Here is a 27,009-nt window from a genome sequence, read left to right as displayed (position 1 = left end):
AACATAGATCTCCAATGCAATTTCAACCAAACCTGTTCCCACACACCCTGCCCCCACTACCATTAGAATATACACAAACATTTTAGCGTTTCATTCTGAGCAGAAGACCCTCACACCTGAAGAGTGCTGGCTGTGACGAATTAAACCAGTTTTACAGGTTTCAATCACAGACCATGTGACATGGGACTCAGTAAACTACAGTAACACCGTATTTGATAACGCTTTAAAAACGCTATAAAATAATGTGACTTGGCACAGAACAAGTTTACAGCACAGTTCAAAAATAAATGCTGACCATGACTTTAGAAGCATAAATTGCCTTACACGCAATTTAAACACAAGCTGTCTTTAGCCCTCTAAGCTGGTTCATACAGAAATGTAGAGATCCAGGCTCAGAACACACAGCTTCATTAGCGAATACATATGCAGGACAACTAGAGAAGATGTTTTACAGAGGATGGATTTTTAGAAACATCCCATCAGACATCCCATCATATTCACAACGTGAAATCTAGAAAATAATATTACGTAACCAAAATCCGCAATATGGAAACAGAACCTGTGTAATTGTTGATAGATGATGTACTCGTAACATTTTTTCAAGACGAACTACAACATTTAAAAAATGACTTGTATGTACTTGATATCTCTAATCAATCCAAGGGTCCCAGCACAAAACGAAAGTAAAACGCATACCGTTTCGCGCTTCTTATTAGTTGCTCAAAAGTAATTTGACCGTATGAAATGCATAATATAAACCTAGAAACATATACGTGAGCAGTACTTAAGCACTGTAGTATCGGTGTTAAGACATACCTCTCAAATACTGTAAATCAAGTTAAAAATATCTCAAGACCGATTCTGGTCATAATGAAACCATGTTTCGTGTATGTTTTCTTTAAAGTACCGAGACCAGCCATATACTGTATGTTTATGTTCCAAAATTAATATCGTTTATGGCCTTCACACGCGTTACAGTATGCTCCTATTTTTTTATGCTCAGCTACTAAGATTTCCCTTCAGTGGTAAAATTAGATATGAATATTCAATACTTAAACGGGCACAGTTAAGACATTAAATATACATATACATACTGTATACAGTACAGTTTGCATACGGTAATATGTTTATGTTACGCGATTAAAAAATAAATAAATAAAACTGAAAGGTCCAGCACCAGCTGGATTCGAACACACAACCTGCCAGTCATTAGTCACGCACCTAGACCAGTAGGCTACAAGACAGCTCGCATGAACAGGTAGGCGAAACAGCCCTACACAGCCCTGCCGCAGTACACGGATATAATCATACCGTTATTAAATTCTTGAGATACGCGATTCCATATTATATTCCCTTTTAATCAAATTCTAAAAGTATGCTTGTTGACTCCGGTATCACGTTAAAGACTTCGAAGCTTACAATGTTTAGGGAGAAATGGAATACTGGTGTGTATTTTTTTCTTTAAAGTGACGATTCCTGGAACACCCCTCTGAAGTGGTTCCATAAGAAAAGAAAGCGTTGATAAATACAAGTGTCTTTTAATACACTCTTTGCTGTGCTCTTGAGGATCCTTGTGATATTTTAAGCTATAGTTGAATGATAGGTGTCGCATTTTAAATCATTTTCGTAGTTAGAAATTATGAAACGCCCTGTTAAAAGCAAGGAAGTTTTTATGCCCGTTGAAGTAAAACAAAATGCCTGACAAAGTATGGCTTGGACAGATTCCAAGTGCTTGTACAAATGTGCTAAAGAAATTATACTTTGAGTATACAGCTTGTCCAAAGTCATCCATTATTAATACTATTAGTAATATCTTCAGTAAAGGCTTTGATGCATAAATATTTCTGATAAAGGTAGGTTGTGTACTTTTGTCCAACTGAGCAATCTTGCTTTCATAAAATATACCAACATTTTAATGACTGATGATTAACATGCTGTAATACACAGTTCAAAATTAAAGGCTCAAATGCTGTACATGAGAGGTTAAGCTCCCCCTGGCGGTTTTACAAGGCGACGCCGGATAGTTAGTCATGTGACACACGTGAACCGCGTGATACCCCGGTGGGCATGTCGCGGTATGCCGCGAAATTCCTCACCCATTTTGAATGGCTGCATCTGTAACTAGCCGGTCTTCAGAGAGTCACTGCCAGCACGCCGCAGCAGGAATCTCTCCCTTCTTCTCCCAGACCTCCAGAGCACCAGGACTGCCTGGCACCGGGCCAGAGGATGCCAATTGGACACAGCAACAGCCTGTCGCTGTTCCTTTGTGTCTGCGGGAGATCTAAATTCAAAAACATTACATGAGTATTCAACATTCTGCATTACAGCTCGAGAATTCAATTGTTACCTTAACCTCAATTGATGTCAGTTTAATTCCTATGAGTGATGTACTCGCTTTTGAGTATCTAGTGTAGAAGTTGTAATCAAAGCTCATTAATGAAATGGTATAAATGAATGGTATACTGAATGTATATGTCTCTCGGTATTTGTAACTCTTCGTGATTTAATATATACCTTTTGTATTCTGCTAACCCTCACTATAAGATCTGGTATGTTTCTATGCACATTTTATGTATTAGTAAATGTATTCTCGTGTATTAGTATCCATGTGTGTGCGTTGCTGAGTTGTTCTGCAAGATCAGTTTTCTAATAACCATTGAAGAATAATTTAATAATTAATAATTGTCCCAGCAAATGCACAAAAAGCCTACATGTATTGGTGACCTGTGTGAGGATGATTCAGATTGAAATGAGTTGATCAAGCGGAATAATTCAGTAAAAAATAAACGCTGCAGCTTCAATGCACAACAATACAGAGTGTGCTGAAAGCAGAGAAAAAAAAAGTTCCCCTTGCTCTTTAAGCTACAGTGTAGTGCTTGATTGGTCGCATATTTGATATTGTGGTGCTCTGTGGTAGAACTGTGATTTCGTACTTAAATGTAATACAGAAAAATGTACGTTTTCCTGAGTAATAACAATGGTTGTTTAAAAGTCTAAATTAGGGTCGCTAATAAGCACTCTCTCTAGCATTGAAAATCCTTACTACTGGCACAGTACTGAGAAATTGAATTTTGACTAATTTGAAAAGGTTGAGGTAGACCTGGTAGCCAAGGTAATGAACCAGCTTAATGTGGGAGGGTCTGTGAACACAATGCAGGTTGCATCTAGTTGCGCCTGAAACCTTGCTAAACAGCTTGAATTGACCTTGTCCGAGTTATTGAAGTTCCAAAAGCTTCAGGATAAACTTGAGATGTATAGGACTGAGCGAGTCTAGCTGTTAAACATAATCAGTGAGAAATAAAGGAAATGAAAAATATGAAAGCCAACTCGTATTGTCTGTTGAGAAAGCTGTCGCTGAAAAGGCTCAGAGAGAGCTAGAGGCTAGCCTGCATGTAAAAGAAGGGGAATTGGAGAGTTTATGTGAATGTAACCATAAAATGCGTAAGGACTTGTTGCGCGTCAGTGAGGATAAAGACTTGCTTAGACAGGAGCTGGATGCTGCCCTGCAGGAAGCACAGCAGCTGCAGCGCAAGCATTCCACTCCATCAAGCAGTCGAAGCGCTCGGTTAGCTGGGAGCTAAGGGCTCTGCCTGAGAGAGAGTTCTCCTGGCCAGGATCTGTAACTGGTTCATTGTGGGGTAGAGAGCCAAGTCAATTAAGACGTAGGCCCCCCGACCACGATCTCTGCCATCTCTCCATCATCGGAGAAGCTAGGAAAATAAACCTCTACTCGCTGAGAGAGCTAGAGAAGGACACAGAGAGATTTGACCCCACTGTTTTAGGGAATAATGTCAAGAGTTACATTCATGAGCTCAGGTACACACTGTGGTTTACACCAGATGCCACAGAACAGGAGAAAGTGTTGCTGGTGAGAAAAACTACCAGCAGAGCCATACATGAGTGGACGGCAAGGCAGACACAAGAGGTCTGTAATGACTTTGAGGAGCTGTGCCAAACCCTGATCCAAGAGCATGTTAAATTTATTGACCCAACTGCTGCTGTGGGCGCGGTCCATCACGTTAAGCACAAGAGAGCTGAGTCCCTTTGCAAATATTACAAGAGACTTAGACGCACTTATTTTTAGGGGACGAAATTATGAGGGTTGCGAAGAGAATGCAAATTTCAAGGGCTTATTCCTTGCCAATCTCCACTCATCAGTAAGAAAAATTATCTTGATGCATGCTGATGCACAGACCATGAAAATGACTGATATTAGGAGATTAGTGCAGAAAGCCTGGGAGTATGAGGTCCACTGTTCTTCCGAGCGAATAAGCTGTTTAAGTGACTGTGTTCACTGTCAGAGCCAGCAGGGTTATAAATTCCCTCCTGCTTAAAGGAGCGGAAGCTCCTGAGCCAGCTAAGCCCTGCCGCAAAGCAGGCAGACAGGACTGCACCAAGCATTCTAAATGCCTTGAGTACACCTGGGGAGGGACAGGGCTAGAGAAAGCTAGCTAAAAGGCTAAGCCAAAGGACTCAATAGCCGCCCGCCTGGCCAGGCTTGAACAGGCTTATTTGGACAGGGACAAACTTTCCCCAAGGCTGCCGAAAACGAAAATGAGCTAAGATTCTCCACCTCCAGAGAATGGGCCATGCCCCTCTCCACTGGAGGAGGCGGAGACCCACCTCTTCCTCCTCCCTCAGTCAGTCTGACTGGTTGGAAGGGTTCCCACTCAATTGCTGACTCTACCCCTGAAGTCAGAGAGAAGGCAGGCAATAGCAAGGTTCTGGGGAAGTTAAGACAGAGAGGAAAAGCCAGAGACTTTTATCTCATGGTTACCATGGGAGATGTCTTACACAGGGAGACACTGATTGACACTGGGGCTGAAATGTGTTTGATATCATCAGGTTTATTTGGCAAGCTAAAACGGGTGGCAAAAAGAAAGGGCATGCGACATAGAGTGGAACCTTGTGAACAGGATACATGTAGTTACACACAGGACCTTGCCAAGATCACACACAGAGTGTGGGTACTACTTAGGTTGGTGTCGATGGAGGTAGTGCATCCTGTTTATATCTCTGGGTTTAAAGCAGAACCACTGCTCATTGGCCAGGACCTGCTCAACAGGCTGGAAGTACTGGTACAAAACTTCCAGTTTATATAGCCCTTTTCTGCCGCTTCTGACGTAGTTCGTTACCATGGTAATGGAGGGAGGCCACGGTGTCCGGCCAGTTCACAGACTTTGGTCACTCTTAATGGTCCGTGTTAGGTTTTCTTCCCTGGGGGTCTCCTAGCTGGCATCTGGAATCCTTACCAGTTATCCCCCTTTCCTGCCATAACTCTAGCCTGTTACTTAGAAATCCAGTCCTCATGCATAAAGGACTCAGTTAACCCTTTCTTCACATCTTATATCTTTCTTCAATATCAATGGGACTACAGTGGAGAGGGTGAGCAGTTTTAAGTTCCTGGGAGTTAACATCTCAGAGGACTTAACCTGGACCCACCACACCAACACTGTGGTCAAAACAGCACGGCAGCACCTTTTCTTTCTCTGTAGGCTCTAAAGACGTTTGGCATGCCGTCACAAATCCAGGCCAACTTCTACAGGTGCACTATTGAGAGCATCCTGACTGGTTGTATCACTGCTTGGTATGGGAGCTGCTCCGCCTGGGATCACAAAGAACTGCAGAGGGTGGTGAAGTCAGTGCAGCTCATTACCGGCTGTGAGCTACCAAACATCCAGGATATCTACTCAGCTAGATGTCTTAAGAAGGCCACGTCCATTCTCAAGGAACCCAGTCATCCCAGTCACAAACTGTTTTCTCTCCTACAGTCTGGTAAACGGTACCAAAGCATTCAATCAAAGTCCAACAGATTACAGAACAGCTTCTACCTCCAGGCAATAAGACTGCTAAACAACCAACCTGCAGCTCCTTTAGCAAATTACCCATAATGGCTACATGGACATAGAGTTTTCATTGTATTCAGCATACTGCACTACTTGGACATAATATATTGTATACACCATGGACACATAGCAGCTCTATTCATATTGAGTTTTATTCAATTTCTATTACATTATTATCTATTATCATGTAACCTTATTTTCATAACCTTAATTTTGTGATTTTTGTGATTCTTGTTATTTTTGTGAGCTCACAGAAAAGACATTTCATTGCCAGCAACTACTGCTGCATGCTGTATTGTTGTGCATTTGATAAATAAACTTTGATTTGATTTGTACAGATGGAAAGGGGAGTCAAGAGTTATACTGTGCTCACACAGTGCCCACAGAACACAATAGCCCGTGTGGAGATTCCTTCTGTTCCCTCTGGTCAAGAAATATAAATATTTTCTTCTTTCCTGGATACACAGGGAAGTCCTGCCCCAGCCAAAGGTCCCAACGGCCTCCCTGCCAAAGGCGTGTGCTCCAAGCAGCCACCTGACCTGCCAGGTAAAGCACACCCCTTTTACATCCCTAAAGCGGAGCAGATCTCCCCACCTGGTGATGGAAATGAGTTTCAGGACCATCACAACTCAGTGGTGGAAGGGATGCAGATGGCAGGAGACAGGTTGGTGATGTAGTTCTAAGACGTTCTCTTGTAGTGAGGATCTGTTTGAGCACCACTTACAGAGCCACCGCCAGGTGAACCCGGTGCAACATTCACAGGTTAGACAGGGGGCCCAGCTGGACACTGGGACTAGTGTGCTGTGGTCACACCTGATCCCAGATGCCAATCCCCTCCGCTTTGACCCAGGGAACCTACAGTCAGGTAACATTTCTCAGGCCTGCCAGATAGTGAATGAGATTTACCTGATTGTTCCTGCCTTGACGGCAGGATTTCCAACCCACCCTGTCCCCAGGAAGGGACAGAGAATGAAAGCCGAGTAGGTTTTCTTCCAGCCATCAGTTCAGTTTGTCAGTCTGAGTCTGACCAACCGTGGTACACCCAGACTTGAGCTGGATGGTCAAGCCACCCACCTCTTAGTGCAGAACATGACAAAGGGTGGTGTCAGGATCCCCGCCCGCACTGACATGGGCTTGGTGAGTGATAGCGAGTTCAAAGACTGTGAACTAGCTCTCCCAGTGCTGGGGCAGCTCCCTGACCCCCTAGCAAGGGAAGGGGGGAGCGAGCAGGTGCACTACACCTACCCTCCAGCAAATGATTTGCGAATATGCCGATATAGGGATTTCTTTATCAGGAGGTGTGCATGGTGGACCTGAACAGTGAGAATGGGGTAACAATTCTAGTTCACTCAGGTGTTCCAGATGACCACTCAGCTGAGGGTCAGGCATGCTCCACAGCCGCACCACCCTGAGCACCCTGAACACTATCCACCTAAGACTGATTGGAAGAAGGTTACAGCATGTCAGCAGAAGGAGTGAGGATGTTGCAGATATAACAGAGAGGTCTGCTTCACTGTGGATTGAATACTACAGATGCAGCCATTCAAAGTGTGCGGTACAGACACCGCGGTACAGATACCGCAGGTATGATGACACGCGATACCGCGGTGCGTGATTGGTTGACCGACAGGGGCACTCGTGGTCCATTGGTCTGTCGTAGAAAGACTTACTGTAAACGTCTTTACTGTGCCCATTGTAGATATTGAATTTTACCACTGAAGGGAAATCTTAGTAGCTGAGCATAAAAAGAATAGGAGCATACTGTAACGCGTGTGAAGGCCATAAACGATATTAATTTTGGAACGTAAACATACAGTATATAGCTGGTCTTGGTACTTTAAAGAAAAAAATACACACCAGTATTCCATTTCTCCCTAAACATTGTAAGCTTCGAAGTCTTTAACTAACGTGATACCGGAGTCAACAAGCATACTTTTAGAATTTTAGAATCTCAAGAAATTAATAACGGTATGATTATATCCGTGTACTGTGGCAGGGCTGTGTAGGGCTGTATATAATATGGAATCGCGTATCTAAAGAATTTAATAATGGTATGATTATATCCGTGTACTGCGGCAGGGCTGTCTAGGGCTGTTTCGCCTACCTGATCATGCGAGCTGTCTTGTAGCCTACTGGTCTAGGTGCGTGACTACCAACTGGCAGGTTGTGTGTTCGAATCCAGCTGCTGCTCATTTTTATTTATTTATTTTTTAATCGCGTAACATAAACATATTACCGTATGCAAACTGTACTGTATACAGTATGTATATGTATATTTAATGTCTTAACTGTGCCCGTTTAATTGAATTAAAAAAAAAATATTTAACACGAACATTAAGCTGTTTACATCTTCCGCCTGAGAACAGTCACCCGTTGCTACCCAACGCAGAATGGTGATTGGCTGACACTATCTGACACCCCTCTGATTGGAGAAAAAAGACGTGCTGGTGTGCTATACACACTACCAGGAAGAGGATTTCTTTCTATTCAAAACGTGTATTTTAAAAGTTTAAGAAGTAAAAACCTTACAGCGTACACAGATTTCTAAACTGATCAGGATCGTTATCTTTGTCTTATGCATAATAATGTTCACCGCTCTGTCCAGCAAATTAATAATAAACTTTATTTTATATAGCGTTTTAAACGAATAAGTAATTAGATTGCTCATAAACCTAATCACTTGCTTTTTCTTTTTATTTAGGCTCAGATTTCAACTATAGATCGTATTATTAATAACCATAATAACAACCAACCAACAAAAACAACCATATAAACATAATGGTGGTGCTGGACCTTCCAGTTTTATTTATTTATTTTTTAATCGCGTAACATAAACATATTACCGTATGCAAACTGTACTGTATACAATATGTATATGTATATTTAATGTCTTAACTGTGCCCGTTTAAGTATTGAATATTCATATCTAATTTTACCACTGAAGGGAAATCTTAACATAAACATACAGTATATGGCTGGTCTCGGTACTTTAAAGAAAAAAATACACACCGGTATTCCATTTCTCCCTAAACATTGTAAGCTTCGAAGTCTTTAACTAACGTGATACCGGAGTCAACAAGCATACTTTTAGAATTTGATTAAAAGGGAATATAATATGGAATCGCGTATCTCAAGAAATTAATAACGATATAATTATATTCATGTTGCAAAAGAACTGCAACGGACATAAAAACTCCCTTGTATGGTTTCATTACGACCAGAATCGGTCTTGAGATATTTTTAACTTGATTTACAGTATTTGAGAGGTATGTCTTAACACCGATACTACAGTGCTTAAGTACTGCTCACGTATATGTTTCTAGGTTTATATTATGCATTTCATATGGTCAAATTACTTTTGAGCAACTAATAAGAAGCGCGAAACGGTATGCGTTTTACTTTCGTTTTGTGCTGGGACCCGTGGATTGATTAGAGATATCAAGTACATACAAGTCATTTTTTAAATGTTGTAGTTCGTCTTGAAAAAATGTTACGAGTACATCATCTATCAACAATAACACAGGTTCTGTTTCCATATTGCGGATTTTGGTTACGTAATATTATTTTCTAGATTTCACGTTGTGAATATGATGGGATGTCTGATGGGATGTTTCTAAAAATCCATCCTCTGTAAAACGTCTTCTCTAGTTGTCCTGCATATGTATTCGCTAATGAAGCTGTGTGTTCTGAGCCTAGATCTCTACATTTCTGTATGAACCAGCTTAGAGGGCTAAAGACAGCTTGTGTTTAAATTGAGTGTAAGGCAATTTATGCTTCTAAAGTCATGGTCAGCATTTATCTTTGTACTGTGCTGTAAACTTGTTCTGTGCCAAGTCACATTATTTTATAGCGTTTTTAAAGCGTTATCAAATACGGTGTTACTGTAGTTTACTGAGTCCCATGTCACATGGTCTGTGATTGAAACCTGTAAAACCGGTTTAATTCGTCACAGCCAGCACTCTTCAGGTGTGAGGGTTTTCTTCTCAGAATGAAACGCTAAAATGTTTGTGTATATTCTAATGGTAGTGGGGGCGGGGTGTGTGGGAACAGGTTTGGTTGAAACATTTTCTCTGAAAGCATTTTCTTCGCAGTTTAACCGATCTTGTTACAGCATGTTACAGTTTACTATTATTAACCATATTAATTTTAAGTGCTTAATGTAAAATCTTGTAAAAATATATTTTCATTGTTCAAATATACATTAAGTCTGACTATCATATAATAAGTTAAATACAAAACTAAAGAAAAAATAGGGTTAAATATAATTCAAAATATTTTGCTAACAATGTTAACTGTTTATGAATAATAAAATGTATTAACTAAGGAGTAGGATGGCACAGTTGTTAGTATGTTTTTTGTTTTGTTTCTTTTTCATAAATACAACAGTAGTACCTGATGTCTCAGTGGCTTTCAAAATTAAATTATGCATGCAAACCTGTGAACTAGAAAGATAACTAAGATATCCATCCATTATATTCCATAATATCCATGAAATATATGGCGCTGAAATACAGTATGTGTGACGCATAAAAGACACCAAGGGATTGGGTGAGCTCCCATCACAAAAAAAAAACTGCGAACCTGCACTACAGCGACCATAGTACAGTATGGAGACCAAGGCGTTTTACGGGAAGAGACGGGGTGCTTCTGCCGCCCCAGCTTCCAAAGAGCGAAGGGTAAGCAAATACAGCAGACTTCATCTGAAATACGCGATTACAGCGCATATTACAAGGTATTATTGCCGTTTTGAATTTTAAATTCAATTATAATTATTTCTTTGTAGCCTGTTCTTCAAGAAAACACCGCACGGGCGAAACGATCTACCACCAGGACAGTAAAAAAGAAAGCGGTAAGACGGAAAAAAAGAAAAGTTTATTTTGACTTCTGTTCCGCGACTGATGAATACTACTGTGTGACTTTATTTCTTACATGAATTATGTTATTTTGCCAGAGGCCGTGGGTCTCTGCTCTTGGCCACTGGCCAGGGTGCCAACCTGTAGAAGCAGCACCTGTATGGAGACATTTCGGCAGCAGCGGGAGCATTACGATGCATTACTGGGGAGGATTGGGAGGCTAGAGTTCCAGCAGTCAAACAGTTGAGCAGCTGTCTCCCGAAAAGTGCCTCTCCCCGCCGCGCAGGCTGCAATGCCTGGCGGAAGCTCTGCCCCCCGCAGAGCACACACCGCCTCAGGACACTCCATCCCGGCCTCTCAGTTCACCACCGTAGGAGGAGGCGGTCTTTTCCTCTTGTCTAACAGTCTGTCCACAAACAAAACATTCCTGTTAGACAAGAGGAATTGAAAAAAAAACAATGTTGTCAATGAAAACCGGTGTGTGTGTCTCTCCCTGCTGGATGTCCCTCTCACAAACTGCTGAATGAATAAAATACTTTTATTGAAAACGAGTTTGCAATTGTCTGGTCTTTAAATTCTGGAGATACGCGATTCCATATTATATTCCCTTTTAATCAAATTCTAAAAGTATGCTTGTTGACTCCGGTATCGCGTTAGTTAAAGACTTCGATGCTTAAAATGTTTAGGGAGAAATGGAATACTGGTTTGTATGTTTTCTTTAAAGTACCGAGACCAGCCACATACTGTATGTTTAAGTTCCAAAATTAATATCGTTTATGGGCTTCACACGCGTTGCAGTATGCTCAGGCACTAAGTAAAAGGAGATGCTTCGTATTGCTTGACTAATTTTAAAAACTAAGTTATAAATATAAAAATTGCAGGCGCTGCTCTGGTGCGTCGGCTCCTACACAGTGCCTGTCTGCCGTAAGCGTTACAATATACATACAGTACCCAACACTGCTTGTATCCAAAACACCTTGAATTGAATTGAATTGAGGGGAGAAGGGGGGGATACTAAAGCCAATACTGGCTCAATGGGCTTTGACGTTCTAATGCGTTGGTTTAACGGTCCGGGTGTGGCAGGCTTCCAATGTCAACTCGACTCGATTAGAAGACAATGAACGTATTTTAGCCCTAAATGAATTAATAGCAAACATGGTTTACATAAAATACATTTTTCCAAGAAAGTTTATAATAATACGATCTATAGTTGAAATCTGAGCCTACTTTAAAAATAAAGGAAAAGCATTTTCAGAGAACAATCACGCTGTGTTTATGTAGAAAAAGTGATTAGGTTTATGAGCAATCTAATTACCTATTCGCTTAAAACGCTATATAAAATAAAGTTTATTTAGAGATGAATGATCAGTGTAGCAGTTTAAATAATGTGAGTCAGGAAACTAACACAGCGCCACCGGATTTAATAACGCAATAAAAACGCTATAAAATAATGTGACACAGTACAGCACAGTACAACAATACTGACCATGACTTTAGAAGCATAAATTACCTTACACTCAATTTAAACACAAGCTGTCTTTCTGTATGAACCTCTAAGCTGGTTCATACAGAAAATGTAGAAATGCATTAGCCTGATCATGATTAAAAAACACATAATTAAACACGCGTTTGCGATTTAAATCAGAACACGATTTAAATCAATATAAATGTTTATATTGTAACGCATACTGTCCAGCCTCCATTTCTCTATAAAAATTTACTGTTGCACACACACACACAATAGAAGCAGGAACCGCTGTCAGAAGGGAAGATATGTTCAAAATATCGCAAATATCGATTATGTTGTGATATTTTGAAATATAAAAGTCAATTGATTGTCCATAATATCGCTTACCTATTTTTTCGAAGAAATGTTTGTTAAAATAAAAGTCCAGCACCAGCTGGATTCGAACACACAACCTGCCAGTTGGTAGTCACGCACCTAGACCAGTAGGCTACAAGAGAGCTCACATGAACAGGCAGGCGAAACAGCCCTACACAGCCCTGCCGCAGTACACGGATATAATCATACCGTTATTAAATTCTTTAGATACGTGATTCCATATTATATTCCCTTTTAATCAAATTCTAAAAGTATGCTTGTTGACTCCGGTATCACGTTAGTTAAAGACTTCGAAGCTTACAATGTTTAGGGAGAAATGGAATACCGGTGTGTATTTTTCCTTGTGATATTTTAAGCTCTAGTTGAATGATAGGTGTCGCATTTTAAATCATTTTCGTAGCTAGAAATTATGAAACGCCTTGTTAAAAGCAAGGAAGTTTTTATGCCCCGTTGAAGTAAAACAAAATGCCTGACGAAGTATGGCTTGGACAGATTCCAAGTGCTTGTACAAATGTGCTAAAGAAATTATACTTTGAGTATACAGCTTGTCCAAAGTCATCCATTATTAATACTATTAGTAATATCTTCAGTAAAGGCTTTGATGCATAAATATTTCTGATAAAGGTAGGTTGTGTACTTTTGTCCAACTGAGCAATCTTGCTTTCATAAATGACTGATGATTAACATGCTGTAATACACGGTTCAAAATTAAAGGCTCAAATGCTGTACATGAGAGGTTAAGCTCCCCCTGGCGGTTTTACAAGGCGACGCCGGATAGTTAGTCACGTGACACACGTGAAATGCGTGATACCGCGTTATACTGTGACACGCCCACCGGGGTATGCCGCGAAATACCTCACCCATTTTGAATGGCTGCATCTGTATGCCAAAAAATTGGAAGATAAGAGGGGAGACAGGGAACCAACAGCCTATAACCCTACAGATAGATAAAGGCAGAAGGGGTTGCTGTCTCAGCTAAAAAACATGAGTGTGGCTAAGAAAAGGGCCTTCCATGAAATTATGGATTTAAACTAGAAAGCCCCTTGTAGCCTTTGCTTGACCCAGAGTTTAAACAAGAGGGAACTCATTTTACATTGCACTGTGAATAATATATAAGTACTATCGTTATGGGACACAGGTGCGCAGCTACTGTATAATGTTTGTCTGTTAAAACCGTGGAGAAATGAAAAGTACAATTTTCTAACAGACAGGCGGCTACTGGAGTGGGGGGCCAGAAGGTGAAACTTAAAGAGACTCAAGCAGTCACTGCAGATGCAGCCATTCAAAATGAGCGAGGTACACTGCGGTCAGGGCTGCTTTGTTTTATTAAATATATGAGTTTATTAGGAATTAAAATAATAAAAACAAAAGGCTTATGAAAAGAGATGAGGGATTGGTTTGAAAATAGAGAATTAGAAAAGTGCAAGTTGCTAAGCTTAAGAACAGCTAAATATTAATAACTTGAATTCTAATTCAAGGCAAAACACGTTACATTAAATTCTTATCAAGATAAACATTTTACGCTATCACTATCAGGCATTGAACCCAAGCAAAAAGTAAATACAAACTAATTCTTTAGGAAGTGTGCAAACTAAATTCCTTATGTTTTGAACAGAGGGGAAGTAGGCATCACCTAATCCAGGGAAACTTGCTGTGACGTTGCTCAGGAGCTGATCCAGTATTGCTGTGAGTGGAGAGGGTGGAGCAGCTTATCAGACTTTGCTTCCCTGGTCCAGTTGAGCTCTTTGTTACTTCTTCTCCTTGAAGTGCTAGCTGCCCTATGTCTTCGCGTCCAATTCTAACGGGCCTAACTTCACAGGACTAACTTTCTGTGTTCCCAGGCTTAATTTCTTCCTTGCAGACCTCTCTTCTAAATTGTGTATTTTGTATTGCCCTATTTATTACCCTCAGACAAATACATTCCAACGTCTTGTCTGCCAAGGTTCTGGTTGGCTAATTCAAATCTGTGTTCAAGTAGGTACAGATGCAGCCATTCAAAACAAGCGGGGTATGCTGCGGTATAACACTGTGGGTGTGTGCAGTATACCGCATCAAACTGTATGCAAATTAGATTATGTTAATAGTATCCGGAATCACCTTGTAAAACCGGCAGGTGGAGCTAATAAAGCTTAACCTTTCCTGTACAACATTTGAGCTGTCACCAGAAAACATCCAGTTTCGAATCCCGATCACTGCTGAAGGACAATCCTTATTCAAATAAGAATTTAAGTTGTATACTCTTTAGACTTTTAAATTTAAACTGTGAATTACAGCATGTTAATCATTATACATTAAAAAGTTGGTATAGTTTATGAAAGCAAGATTGCTCAGTTTGACAAAAGTACACAAACTACCACCTTTATCATAAATATTTTAATTATGCAGAAATATTTTATGCATCAAAGTCTTTACCGAAGATATTACTAATAGTATTTGTAAAAGAAATTTCTTTAGAATTTTTTAATTCACAAAAAGTAACACCAAAGCATTTTGTTTATCCTATCATGCATTCGTTTCCAATCATACAAAGTAAGTCTTGAGAATCTCCTATTCACCATGCCTTTCACGTGCTCATAAAATATGTTATTTTGGAACATAAACATATTACTGTATATAAACTGTACTGTATATGCTAGCCAATATGACAAAGGAATAAATGACTTTATTTGTTTATTTCTTTAGCACATTTATTTGAACATTTCCATCAATTGTACAAGCACTGAAAAACTGTCCAATCCCTAGTTTGTCAGGCATTTTTTTTACTATAACATACATAAAAACTCCCTTGCTTTTACCCGAGCGTTTCATAATTTCTAAGAATGAAAATGATTTAGAATATGTGACATTTATCATTCAACGAGAGCTCAAAATATCACAAGGATCCTCAAGAGCGCAACAAAGACAGTAGAAAAAGAAATCCAAGCTTTTTTATCTATGCTGAGAAGTAGTCTTTAAAATTTCTTTATCACACAGTGAAGTCAAAATTCCGGGGTGTGCGTATATTAGAGAATATAGCTTCGAATGTGTGTCAGCCAATCAGATTTCAGGACCGGAATTATCCGTTTTATAATAGGGAATATAGTATGGAATCAAGTATATAAAGAAATTAACAATAATATTAATTTAAGGATCTAAATATCTAAAAAATATGCAGGTAGTATTACTGTATTCCACTTTCTTTGTAAACATGGAAAAACAGATTCACAATGCGAAGCTGTGTCACACTTCTGTGTAAAAAAAATGGTTTGAACACCCTGTTTTTAATAAGCTGCTGAGTAAAAGAATAGGAATGTTCCTGCTGTCAGTCTTAACCGAAGACATCACTTATAGTATTAATAATGAATGACCTTGGACAAGCTGTAAATTCAAAGTATTACCCTGGTCCACATTCTTTGTAATCGTCTTTGTAAACAAAAATACTATATTTTTTCAATGACAAAAAGTAACACCACAGCATTTAGTTGATCCGATCACGTGTTTGTTTCCAATCATACAAAGTAAGTCTTGAGAATCTCCTATTCACCATGCCTTTCACGTGCTCATAAAATATGTTATTTTGGAACATAAACATATTACTGTATATAAACTGTACTGTATATGGCTGGCCTTGATAATTTAAAGAAAAAATATACACCAGTATTCCATTTCTCCCTTAACATTTTAAGCATCAAAGTCTTACATGTGGTGATTTTGGAAACATTTTTAAGTGCTCCTTCTGAGCATGATACAGTTTACTGTTACTGACCATATTAAGTTCTTAATGCCATTTTTTTGACCACGCACAAATATTCTTAAGTCTTCGCAAGGGAATCAGTGCGAATTGTAATACTAATTAAATGACCGTGGGCACTTTCCACCACCTCGACATTCTCAGAGTAGAATAGGCTAAGCTTCTAATGAAAGACAGTCCACCCTCCTCAACGAAAAACGTTTCCGAAATTACCACATGCAAGACTTTGATCCTTAAAATGATTAGGGAGAAAGTGAAATACTGGTGTGTGTTTTTTCTTTAAAATACCAATACTAGCTATATACAGTTTGTAACGTAGGGATTTCTATATTTATGTCTTTATTTAGTGGTTACATTAGTGACAGAGGCTAAACTTTTAGCTTCAGTAACGCGTACACCATAACCAGGCTAACAGGCTTGTTTTGTGATCTTCCTAAGATTGTTAAGGGCAGTGTCAAAATGTTTCCATATGAAAGGATTCATATAAAAGGCAGTGACATCACCGTCCTGAGGCGTGCGTGGCAGATCTGTGATGTGATTGAGTGTGAATTGTGGTGAGCCTCTGATTGGGGAAAAAAGACCTGCTGATCTGATCTACATTCCAGGAAGATAACAGAATATGTTTTTTTTTTTCTATTCAAAATGTGTATTTTAAATGTTTAATTAAGAAGTAAAAACCTTACAGTGTACACAGATCTCTAAGCTGATCAGGAGGAAGAAAAATCACCTGTGTTTTGCATATAAAAAGTGGTTATTAACTATTGAAACCTGTTTTTATTTTGCATGGCAATCTACCTGAATGAACAACTATCTGAGAAGCCCTCCGTGAAACCAAAAGAACCACAATTGAATTAGTGTTGATAATAAGAGAGAGAGAGTCCCCGTTACCCCCATTTTGATTTAAATAGCAAATGCATGTTTAATTAAATGTCTTTATTGATTCACAATCTGACAAAAACAACGTAAATCATTATCTTTGTCTTCTAAGTATCTTAATAAACTTTCAGCATAGCTTTCTCCCCATTAAGATTTATTTTTCTTGGGATCTTGGGAACAAACGTGGAAAGATTAGATTGTAATTGTTTTTATTTTTAAATACATTTTAGAAACGTGTAATTTATCCTAAAAAGCTGTATTTATTTAATACCTTTCAATACTTATATTAATGGAGTTTAGTTGATACTAAGTTGATCCTAGTTGTTTAGACTTTTGATTATTTTAAACTGTATTACAGCATTGTACACATGCTTTAAAGAGAAGAGAGAAAACGCAACATTTCGGCTTTGTATCCTTTTTCAGGTGTGAGGGTCTTCAGCTCAAAATGAAACGCTAAAATGTAAACAGGTTAAACTATGATTTGGACTTGCTTGACTGCACTGCCTTTCATCTGAAATTCTGCTTGAATCTTGTTAAACTAAAAATTAGACACAAGAAGAGAAGAGGCTCTTTTTTTATTTCTCTTTTTTTTCTTGGAAAAATATCTTACCCGCTGCAATCCGGGCACAGAAGGGTTAAAAAGAAAGTCAGACAAGAAGGGGGAGGGTGAATTGTGAAACTGTTACCTGGATAAAGCGACTAGAAAGTAGGTGGATTTACACCTGTGAAAAGCGTTCCAATTTTAATGCGATATGGAAGACATTATTCATAAAAAATGATCTTGTACGGTCTGTAAACTGAAAATGTATGAAGGAGACACGTTGCGTATCGCCTCTTTTTACACTTCGAAGAACATTAATTAACGTTAATGGGACACTAAAGATATTATTAATAACCTTTTAAATCTGAAGAGAGATCTAAAGGGATCCACACGGCACAGATCCCTGCTAGGTATTCAGAGGGAAAGACGGTGACATCATCAAGCAGGTGAGCAGACACACCTTCTAATGTCAGGCGTATGCGTTAAATATATTTAGATCTTTGAATTAATATCGTTATTGATTTCTTTAGCCTCACAACAAGACCAAAAAAAACAGGATTCACTTTTTTCACATATTGATGATAATGATATCAGTAGCAGTTTGAAACTATCTGTTGTTATTAATAAATGCCTTAGATTCAAATATGTTGTGATATTTAGAAATATAAAAAAGACAATAGAGTGTCCATAATATTGTAGCGCATTCGCCCCGGGCAGCGGCCGAAGAGTGCCCGGCTGGGGTACGCGGTGAGGGGCAGGACAGGATTGGAAGTGGTAAGGTTGGGGTTTAGGAAGGCCGCTGACCAGTGAAGGTGTCCCACAGTGAAACTGGCGTACAGTTTGGGGAGATCGCCTGTTTTCCATGTAAGTAGTTCCCTGTTTCTGCACCCCTGGTTGTTACTCTCTCTCTTTTCACTCTTTCTCTATCTCTCTCGTGCTATCTCTTTTGGGCTTGCGCTCTGGCTCACTTGCACTCCTGGCGGGCTTGTCTTGTGTCTCTCTCTTGTCTGAGCACAGTAGTGCTTCTGGCAGGTGGTTACGAAGAAGAAATAAAGCGCAGTTTTTAACTCCACAAGTCTGAGTCTCTGTGTTCGTTCTCACCAATACGAAATTCGGTACACTGGTGTCAGAAGCGGTAGGATGGACAGTTAACGGCCGATGATGTCAGATTCAGAGAAGCGCCAGTTCCCCCAGCAGCCGAGTGACCCCCTAAACACCTTTTGGGTGCGAGCAGCAGCCGCCAGGGGCCGGGACGACCCCTCAGCACGGACGGTGGCCACAGCCCTTATCAGGGCTACCCAACGGCAACCTACTCAGCAGAAGGGGGTCCCTTGCCCGGGTCACCTCAGGCCGTGTGACAGGAAGGAGACACCAGACCAGCAGGGTCCAGCCCGCCACCCCTGCGCCAGCCACCCAGGGGTGCGAAACCAGGGAACTATTTACATGGAAAACAGGCGATCTCACCCGGACTATACGCCCGTTTAACTGTGGGATAGCTGCACTGGTCAGCGGCCTTCCTAAACCCCGACCTGACCACTTCCACTCCTGTCCTGACCCTCACCGTGTACCACAGCCGTCTTTTTCATATTTTCATATTATTAAAAATTAAAAATATTGTTCATATTTCTAAATATCACAACATGTTCGAATCTAAGGCATTTATTAATAACAACAAATAGTTTCAAACTGCTACTGATATTATCATCATTAATAAGTGAAAACATTTAGTCCTGTTTTTTTTTGGTCTGTGGCTCAAATCCTGCTTAACTAAAAATTAGACACAAGAAGAGTATTATTGGACAATGTTGTGAGGGTAAAGAAATCAATAACGATATTAATTCAAAGATCTAAATATATTTAACGCATATACCTGATATTAGAGGGTGTGTCTGCTCGACTGCGCGGTGACATCACCGTCTTTCTCTCTGAAAACCTAGCAGGGACCTGTGCCGTGTGGATCCCTTTAGATCTCCCTTCAGATTTAAAAGGTTATCAATAATATCTTCAGTGTCCCATTAACGTTAATTAATGTTCTTCCAAGTGTAAAAAGAGGTGATACGCAACGTGTCTCCTTCATACATTTTCAGTTTACAGACCGTACAAGATCATTTTTTATGAATAATGTCTTCCGTATTGCATTAAAATTGGAACTTTCACAGGTGTAAATCCACCTACTTTCTAGTCGCTTTATCCAGGTAACAGTTTCACAATTCACCCTCCCCCTTCTTGTCTGACTTTCTTTTTAAACCTTCTGTGCCCGGATTGCAGCGGGTAAGATATTTTTCCAAGAAAAAAAAGAGAAATAAAAAAAGAGCCTTTTCTCTTCTTGTGTCTAATTTTTAGTTTAGCAGGATTCAAGCAGGGTTTCAGATGAAAGGCAGTGCCGTCAAGCAAGTCCAAATCATAGTTTAACCCATTCAGAGCCTCCATTACATTTTAGCGTTTCATTTTGAGCTGGAGACCCTCACACCTGAAGAAGGCTTCAAAGCCAAAGCGTTGCATTTTCTCTCTTCTCTTTTAAGCATGTATACAATGCTGTAATACAGTTTAAAATAATTAAAAGTCTAAACAGTATCAACTAAACTATAATATAAACTTAATATAAGTATTGAGTGGTTTTAAATAAACACAGCTTTTTAGTATAGATTATACTTTCTAAAATGTATTTAAAAAATAAAAATTATTACAATCTAATCTTTCCACGTTTGAGCCCAAGATCCCAAGAAAAATAAATCTAAACGGGGAGAAAGCTATGCTGAAAGTTTAAGATATCTAGAAGACATAGATAACGATTTACGTTACATTTGTCAGATTGTGAATCAATAAAGACATTTAATTAAACATGCATTTGCGATTTAAATCAAAATGGGGGTAACGAGGACTCTCTCTCTCTTATTATCAACACTTGTTCAATTGTGGTTCTTTTGGTTTCACGGAGGGCTTCTCAGATAGTTGGGCATTCAGCTAGATTGCCATGCAAAATAAAAACAGGTTTCTATAGTTAATAACCACTTTTTATGCGCAAAACACGGGTGATTTTTCTTCCTCCTGATCAGCTTAGAAATCTGTGTACACTGTAAGGTTTTTACTTCTTAATAAAATGTTTAAAATACACGTTTCAAATAGAAACAAACCATATTCTGTTGTCTTCCTGGTATGTAGAACAGATCAGCAGGTCTTTTTTCCCCAATCAGAGGGGTGTCAGATGGTGTCAGCCAATCACCATTCAGAAGCCGTGCCATGATCTCTGGTATACGCACACCATAGAAATTTGATACTGTGTGATAAAGATATTTTAAAGACTACTTCTAGCGTAGATAAGAAAGCGTAGATAAAAAAGCTTGGATTCTCATGTATCTGATACACATATCTTTTTCTTTTGTCTTTGTTGCGCTCTTGGGGATCCTTGTGATATTTTGAGCTCTCGTTGAATGATAAATGTCGCAGTTCAAATCATTTTTGTTGTTAGAAATTATCAGATGCTCTGTTAAAAGCAAGGGAGTTTTTATGTCTGTTATAGTAAAAGAAAATGCCTGACAAACTAGGGATTGGACAGTTTTTCAGTGCTTGTACAATTGATGGAAATGTTCAAATAAATGTGCTAAAGAAATAAACAAAAAAAGTTATTTATTCCTTTATCATATTGGCTAGCTAATGTCCTCTGCTAGTTACTTGTGGCTGTGTTTTTGCGTTGCATAGCAATGAGGGACTATATTCTCAGGTGGAGAAACGTAAACAGCTTAATTTTCGTGTTAAATAATTTAAAAAAAAATTAAAATTCATTCTATACAGCAAACGCATATTTGGGGACCGTTTTATAAATTTTTGATGCTTAAAATGTTTCGGGAGAAATGGAAGACTGGTGTGTATTTTTTCTTTAAGCTACATAGACCAGCCATATACAGTACAGTTTACATACAGTAATATGTTAATGTTCCTAAATTAATATCGTTTATGACCTTCAGATGCGTTATGCTCCTCTTCTTTTTATGCTTAGCTACTAAAATTTCCCTTTAGTTGTAAAATTCCATATAAATATTCAATACTAAGCGAATTCAAACATGCACAGTAAAGACATTAAATGATTAAATCTTTCCACGACTGACCAACGCACCACAAGTGCCCCTGTCGGTCATTTTGGCCAGCCAATCACGTACCGTGGTATGACGTGTTATGACGCGCTATGATGTAGGGAGTTGCCCGCAGTATGGCTTTGTACCACACACTTTGAATGGCTGCATCTGTAGCTGCGTCAGCATGTATAAGCTGCAAAGAAACAGGAAACAATTTATTTCATGCTGAAAGGCAAAGAAAGGAGACACAATGTTTCGGCTCTGAAGAAGACTGCACAGCTGAAATGTGTCTCTTTTTCTTTTCATTTCAACATAGAAGAACCCTTTACCTGTTCCTAATTCAAATCTGAAATTTGATTGTTTCTCCACCAGGAATGTTTATTGCTTCTATGAGAAGAGTCTAGATACTAATTCTCCTTTGTGTGCTGGCATCCTTAGGTCTTAACATAGTCTTATGTTAGTCTTAACTTAGTCCTCTTTGGCCTAACTTCTTCATTCCAAATCTTCCAAACTTTCAAATAGTGGTTCATGACTAGCCCATTCCAAAATGTTGTCTGCCAGGTTCTGGTTGGCCAATTTTAATCTGCAATTTACACATCTCTCCTCAAGGAATTTTTATTGCTTCTATCAGGAGAGAAAAATGTGCAATATTTGGAAAAACTCATAACATTTTCTGAGTAATACAAATAATTTCGATAATTAGATTTATGAACTACTCATGTTTCGCCCATTCATTTGATACCAAGCATAGCACACTTCGTCCTGAAATAATTGTGGTGCTTTATATTGCATTTAATTTAATATTTTCCTTTTTTTTAAGGGAATGAAGTAGGCAATGTGGCAACACATCCAGTACCTCATGCAGTCTTTTACTAATAAGGAATGAAGGATGTTATTTTAAGGGGTCCAAATTCTGATTTGCTTTATAGCCAATGGAAAAGGGTTGTATACTCAATTAGCCACTAGAGAGGTGACTCGGTTTTACAAACTTGGACCCTCAGACAATGTGGATGAGGCAGAGTGCTCTATTCTCTGAATTCTAAATTATTTTAGTAATGCTGGTTGCAATCAGAATTCAGACTGTTCCTTTTGTTTTATTATAAACAGCTTTTTAATTTAAGACTAACCAAGTGATATCTATCAGTATTTGAGCAGATATGTTCTTTTGTTAGGTTTAATGAAGCTGGTTATGTTTCTTTCTTTTGTGAGTAAAGCCATGTTATTTCTTCATTTAATATCAACAGAATGGTGATTTTAGAACATAGCATATGTAGACGGATGACTTTAAAGTATGTTTGCCCTGTTTCTTGAAGCTGAAGGTTAACAAAAGTCCTTCCTTGCATTCTTGTAAAGTAGTGGCCCAAACACAATACAGACCTTGTCTCTGGTGTTGGGGAATCACTTCTCTTGATTTCAGAATCACGAGGTCGACCTTGTTCATGGCCAAATGGTTTTATGGCTGTGTCTGTGCAACTCTTATCTCTCCTTGAGGTTCACCTTTACTCTAATCTTTGTGGCACCACAAGAAATGCAGATGCAAGAAATTAACACACACACACACACTAATATCAAATACTATGACATTCCTTTGATTTTGATCCTGATTGCCTCCCACTAGGAATGGAGGAAGAGGACCTTACAAAAATGCTATAACATCACTTCATCATGCTGTACAGTACAGTTCATCATCATCTCCATCAGCCATTGTACTGTACAGCAGTATTCATCATCATGATCATCTGTTACAGATTCAGGGACTGTGAATATGAGATTAATGTTTATATTTTTTCCAAGTTAATTATTACCTTTTACTTTTATCTAGCATTTATGACAATTATAAAATGACATTTCTCTGGAAGTGTTTTATAGCATTTGCCCCTTTATTTACTTAATGCCTTAAGGGAAAATTTTACACAGGGTTATTGCAAATTTCAAAAAGTTGAAACCTTACTGTATTAAAGTCATGGACAATGTAATCTCAGGTTGACTTCTTCTAATTAAACAATGAAACACAAGTGGAAGATACAGGGAGGTGTATTTAAAACAGAACTTTTCTTACACAAAGTATAATGAGCAACTAAACAAACAAGAAACATTAAATGCCATCTGTAATCTTTCTTATGTGGACCAAGTATTGGATCAAGATAAATAGCCAAATAATTCAAACATTCTCCATAACAGGAGATGGTCCTGACTCCCGTGAAGTGTGCAGTTTAGGACCCTGTGCAGACAGTATAATCCAAAAGTGACTGGAGTAGGACACTGGGGGAATGACGGCAGAATCACGATGGAATGACAGATTGAAGGGTATGACGGCTGTGATATAGTGCTCGGAGATCGTGGTGCAGGCGAACAAGTCTAAAACAGTCCAAATAGGGAAACCAATATCCAAAACCGGGAGGTCCATCCGAGACGACGGCAAGAATAAAAACAAGGAACGGGGACATGGAACAAGGAGCATGGAGGTTAAAAGTAGAGTGACGAGGCCAGGCTCTCCGAGACCCAGGCTCAGCTGGACAGGATGCCGTTTGGAAGCCTATGCCCTAAAGCTGCGGACGTGGGGTGACTTGATGCTAGGTGGGCCTCTGGGCGTCCATCTTCCAATGCAGAGCCCTGAGCTTTGGGGGAACAGGGTTTAAATAATACAGGAAACAAGGGGCAGGTGAACGTGATAATGAAACTCAAATACAAAAGGGTCGGAGCGCCCTCTAGAGGAGGGATGACAATTGTGACATTCTCTTTTTTCACCTCTGTGAAATCTGTTTTAAGAAAAGAAACACAGAGGGTAAGAAAGTGAAAACGCCAATGACTGCAAAGGACACAATTGTGAAAAGCATGCAGTAACATATTATCTTATTAAGCATCTTAGTAGGTTTATATTTAAGTAGTTATTTTTTTTTCTCAGAGTATTTATTTTTTTTTCTATAGTTTTCTTGGTTGTTTTTCAGGTATGTTTCCCATTCTGTTTGCTCAGATCCATCCTGCTGCAAAGGAACTGCAACACATTTAACCACCAAACTCATCTGAGATTCTTTGATGGGCCTATGCCACAGCCACCTTGAGTTCTTGCCTATATTTGAGCATTTTTTTTTTCAAGTTTCACCCTAGCATGTACAATGCATACTCAGTTAGATTTAAATCTGGTTGTGGGCTTGGTCAGTCGAAGATTGTACACTTTTTTCTCCTGGTGAACTTGATTGCATTGGGTCTAAATTGTGGATTATCATTATGCAGCATGGTGAAGCACAGGCCAACAAATAATGTTTGCTTTACATAAAAAGTTTAAAATATATATTTCTGTAAACCTTAGAATTCTTTCTGTAATTGCCATCAGTTATGGTAGTCAAGTTTACCAATTCTGAAGGCAGCTATGCATTATCAGATGAGCCAGTTCTCAAGGAAAATGTAACTTTTTTGCTGTAAATATGATCACCAGACACAAGCCCAACAAATCTCCTAACCAAGTCAAGTTCATTCCCTTACTTGATGGTTGCAACATCATGTTATGTTTCCTCTCTGCAAAGGCTGGGAAGATTGTCAGGATTATGGAGAACATACATGGTGCAAAATATAGAAAAGGCAGCCAAGATTCAAATCAAATCAAATCAAAGTTTATTTATCAAATGTACAACAATACACCATGTATTGTTACGTTTAAAATTTATTACTCTATAACTAGATCTTGCCAGAGAATAAAAATAACTTGTTTGACTTACATTTTACATAACACAACACTTCCTGACCCCATGTTTGTTAACAATCATACTTGTACTGTAATTAATCAAAATGTTGTATTATTGCCAGGGGATGAATACTTTTCTAAGGCACAGTACATAATAGACCCCTTCGTTGCTTTCTTAACAGCCCCATCTTGACTTTGTTTCTCAATGTTTCATTTCAAACCCAGGAATTTGATAATGAACTGGATAGATGCTGGTAGTCCAATTTACAGACATGATACACAAACCATATAATTTGCTTAAAACAGATTTAACACCACTGAACATGACAGCTCTCCAGTATAATGTTTTATTCTTTTATATTTCTTTGTAGATTTCAGTCTCATTCACCTCATTAGAATTTCTAAACCAGAAAATTCCAAGTTCAATTCTTATTTTATGATTTAAAAACCACCTTAGGAAAAAAATGTCTATTACAAAATAGATTTTTATTATAAAATAAAAGATAAAAGATGTACAAAGTCCAGAATTAATCATCTGAGAATTATAATAGTGGGGCTCAAAGGCAAAAGTACATACTCATTGCAGAACTCTGCACTTAAAGTAGAATTGTTGGATTGTTGCCCTAATGTTAAAATTTTCAGAATGATTAAAGTCATTAAAGAATGATTAGATTTTATAAAGATATTTGTTAAAACTGCACAATATTCTGTATCTTTTGAAACTTCATCATGTAAAGTTATTGTTTCACTACTTGTTTTTTAAAAGTATATCATCTGTTTGCTACTGTATTGAGCTAGTTTTAAGTTAATTTTAAGGCCTATTAAGAACACAAGCTACACAGTCATGTTGTTGGAGTTTATACCCTGGCTTTTTTCAGGAAACAGCTGTTATGATCTTTTGTCAGTTGACTAGCTCTTGTTTTTTTTTAAATAATGTTCTTATGTGATTTAGTCAAACTAACTTAAGCATATCATAATCATTTATTATCCATGATAAGTCAATACACATATTTTCTGTATTTTGTAACTGTTATATAACGTTACATAAAATAATACAACGATGGCGAATCCTTGCTTTGACAATAATCAGAGTGTCACAGTGCAGCAACAGAGCTTGTGCTGCAAAGTTTTGCTTCCCCTGTTATAGATAACACATTTCTCAAACACAAGCTTCAGAATATTGGACTTTGAGCAAGCCTGTAATTACATGTTATTTAAAAGAAATCATAAAATGATTCCTTCTTTTCAAATTCAAATTCAAATCAATCCATGAAAAGCTTCAGGGCTGTTCAAATGGTGGTTTCTAGTCTAGTCAAATCTTCAGAGCATAACTACTATGTGAAACCCAGGCACATGCAAACTTACAAACAGTATCACTTAACATTCTTAAAAACACAAATCGACAAAAAAAAGTTCTTAGAAATCTATATTTTCATGCAAAACACTGGAGACGAGAGGATAATAAGAATAAATGATACCCACTTAGTTAACAATATGTTAATCTGTTTTATAAATCAATACTGGATATTGGGTAAGGTGGTACCAATCACATTAAATATAATTAG

The 27,009-nt window shown here is 38.5% G+C and overlaps 1 protein-coding gene across 2 annotated transcripts in view; it reads left to right on the top strand.

Moving 5' to 3' along the window:
* LOC148658490 (ATP-binding cassette sub-family C member 2-like) overlaps positions 1-6,181 on the top strand; it is a 285,161-nt gene extending 278,980 nt beyond the window's left edge. For both annotated transcript variants that reach the window (XM_088639744.1, XM_088639741.1), the window contains one exon: positions 5,496-6,181. In XM_088639744.1, the coding sequence (XP_088495870.1) occupies positions 5,496-5,557 (62 nt within the window). In that variant the 3' untranslated portion in view covers positions 5,558-6,181. The remainder of the gene's footprint in view (positions 1-5,495) is intronic.
* Positions 6,182-27,009: the final 20,828 nt, after the last annotated feature.

Source organism: Lepisosteus platostomus, chromosome 7 (assembly GCF_059453375.1).
Source record: "Lepisosteus platostomus isolate fLepPlt1 chromosome 7, fLepPlt1.hap1, whole genome shotgun sequence".
Taxonomy (NCBI): domain Eukaryota; kingdom Metazoa; phylum Chordata; class Actinopteri; order Semionotiformes; family Lepisosteidae; genus Lepisosteus; species Lepisosteus platostomus.
The sequence above is the reverse complement of the archived record's forward strand: the minus strand, read 5'-3'. Positions and strand labels throughout refer to the sequence as shown.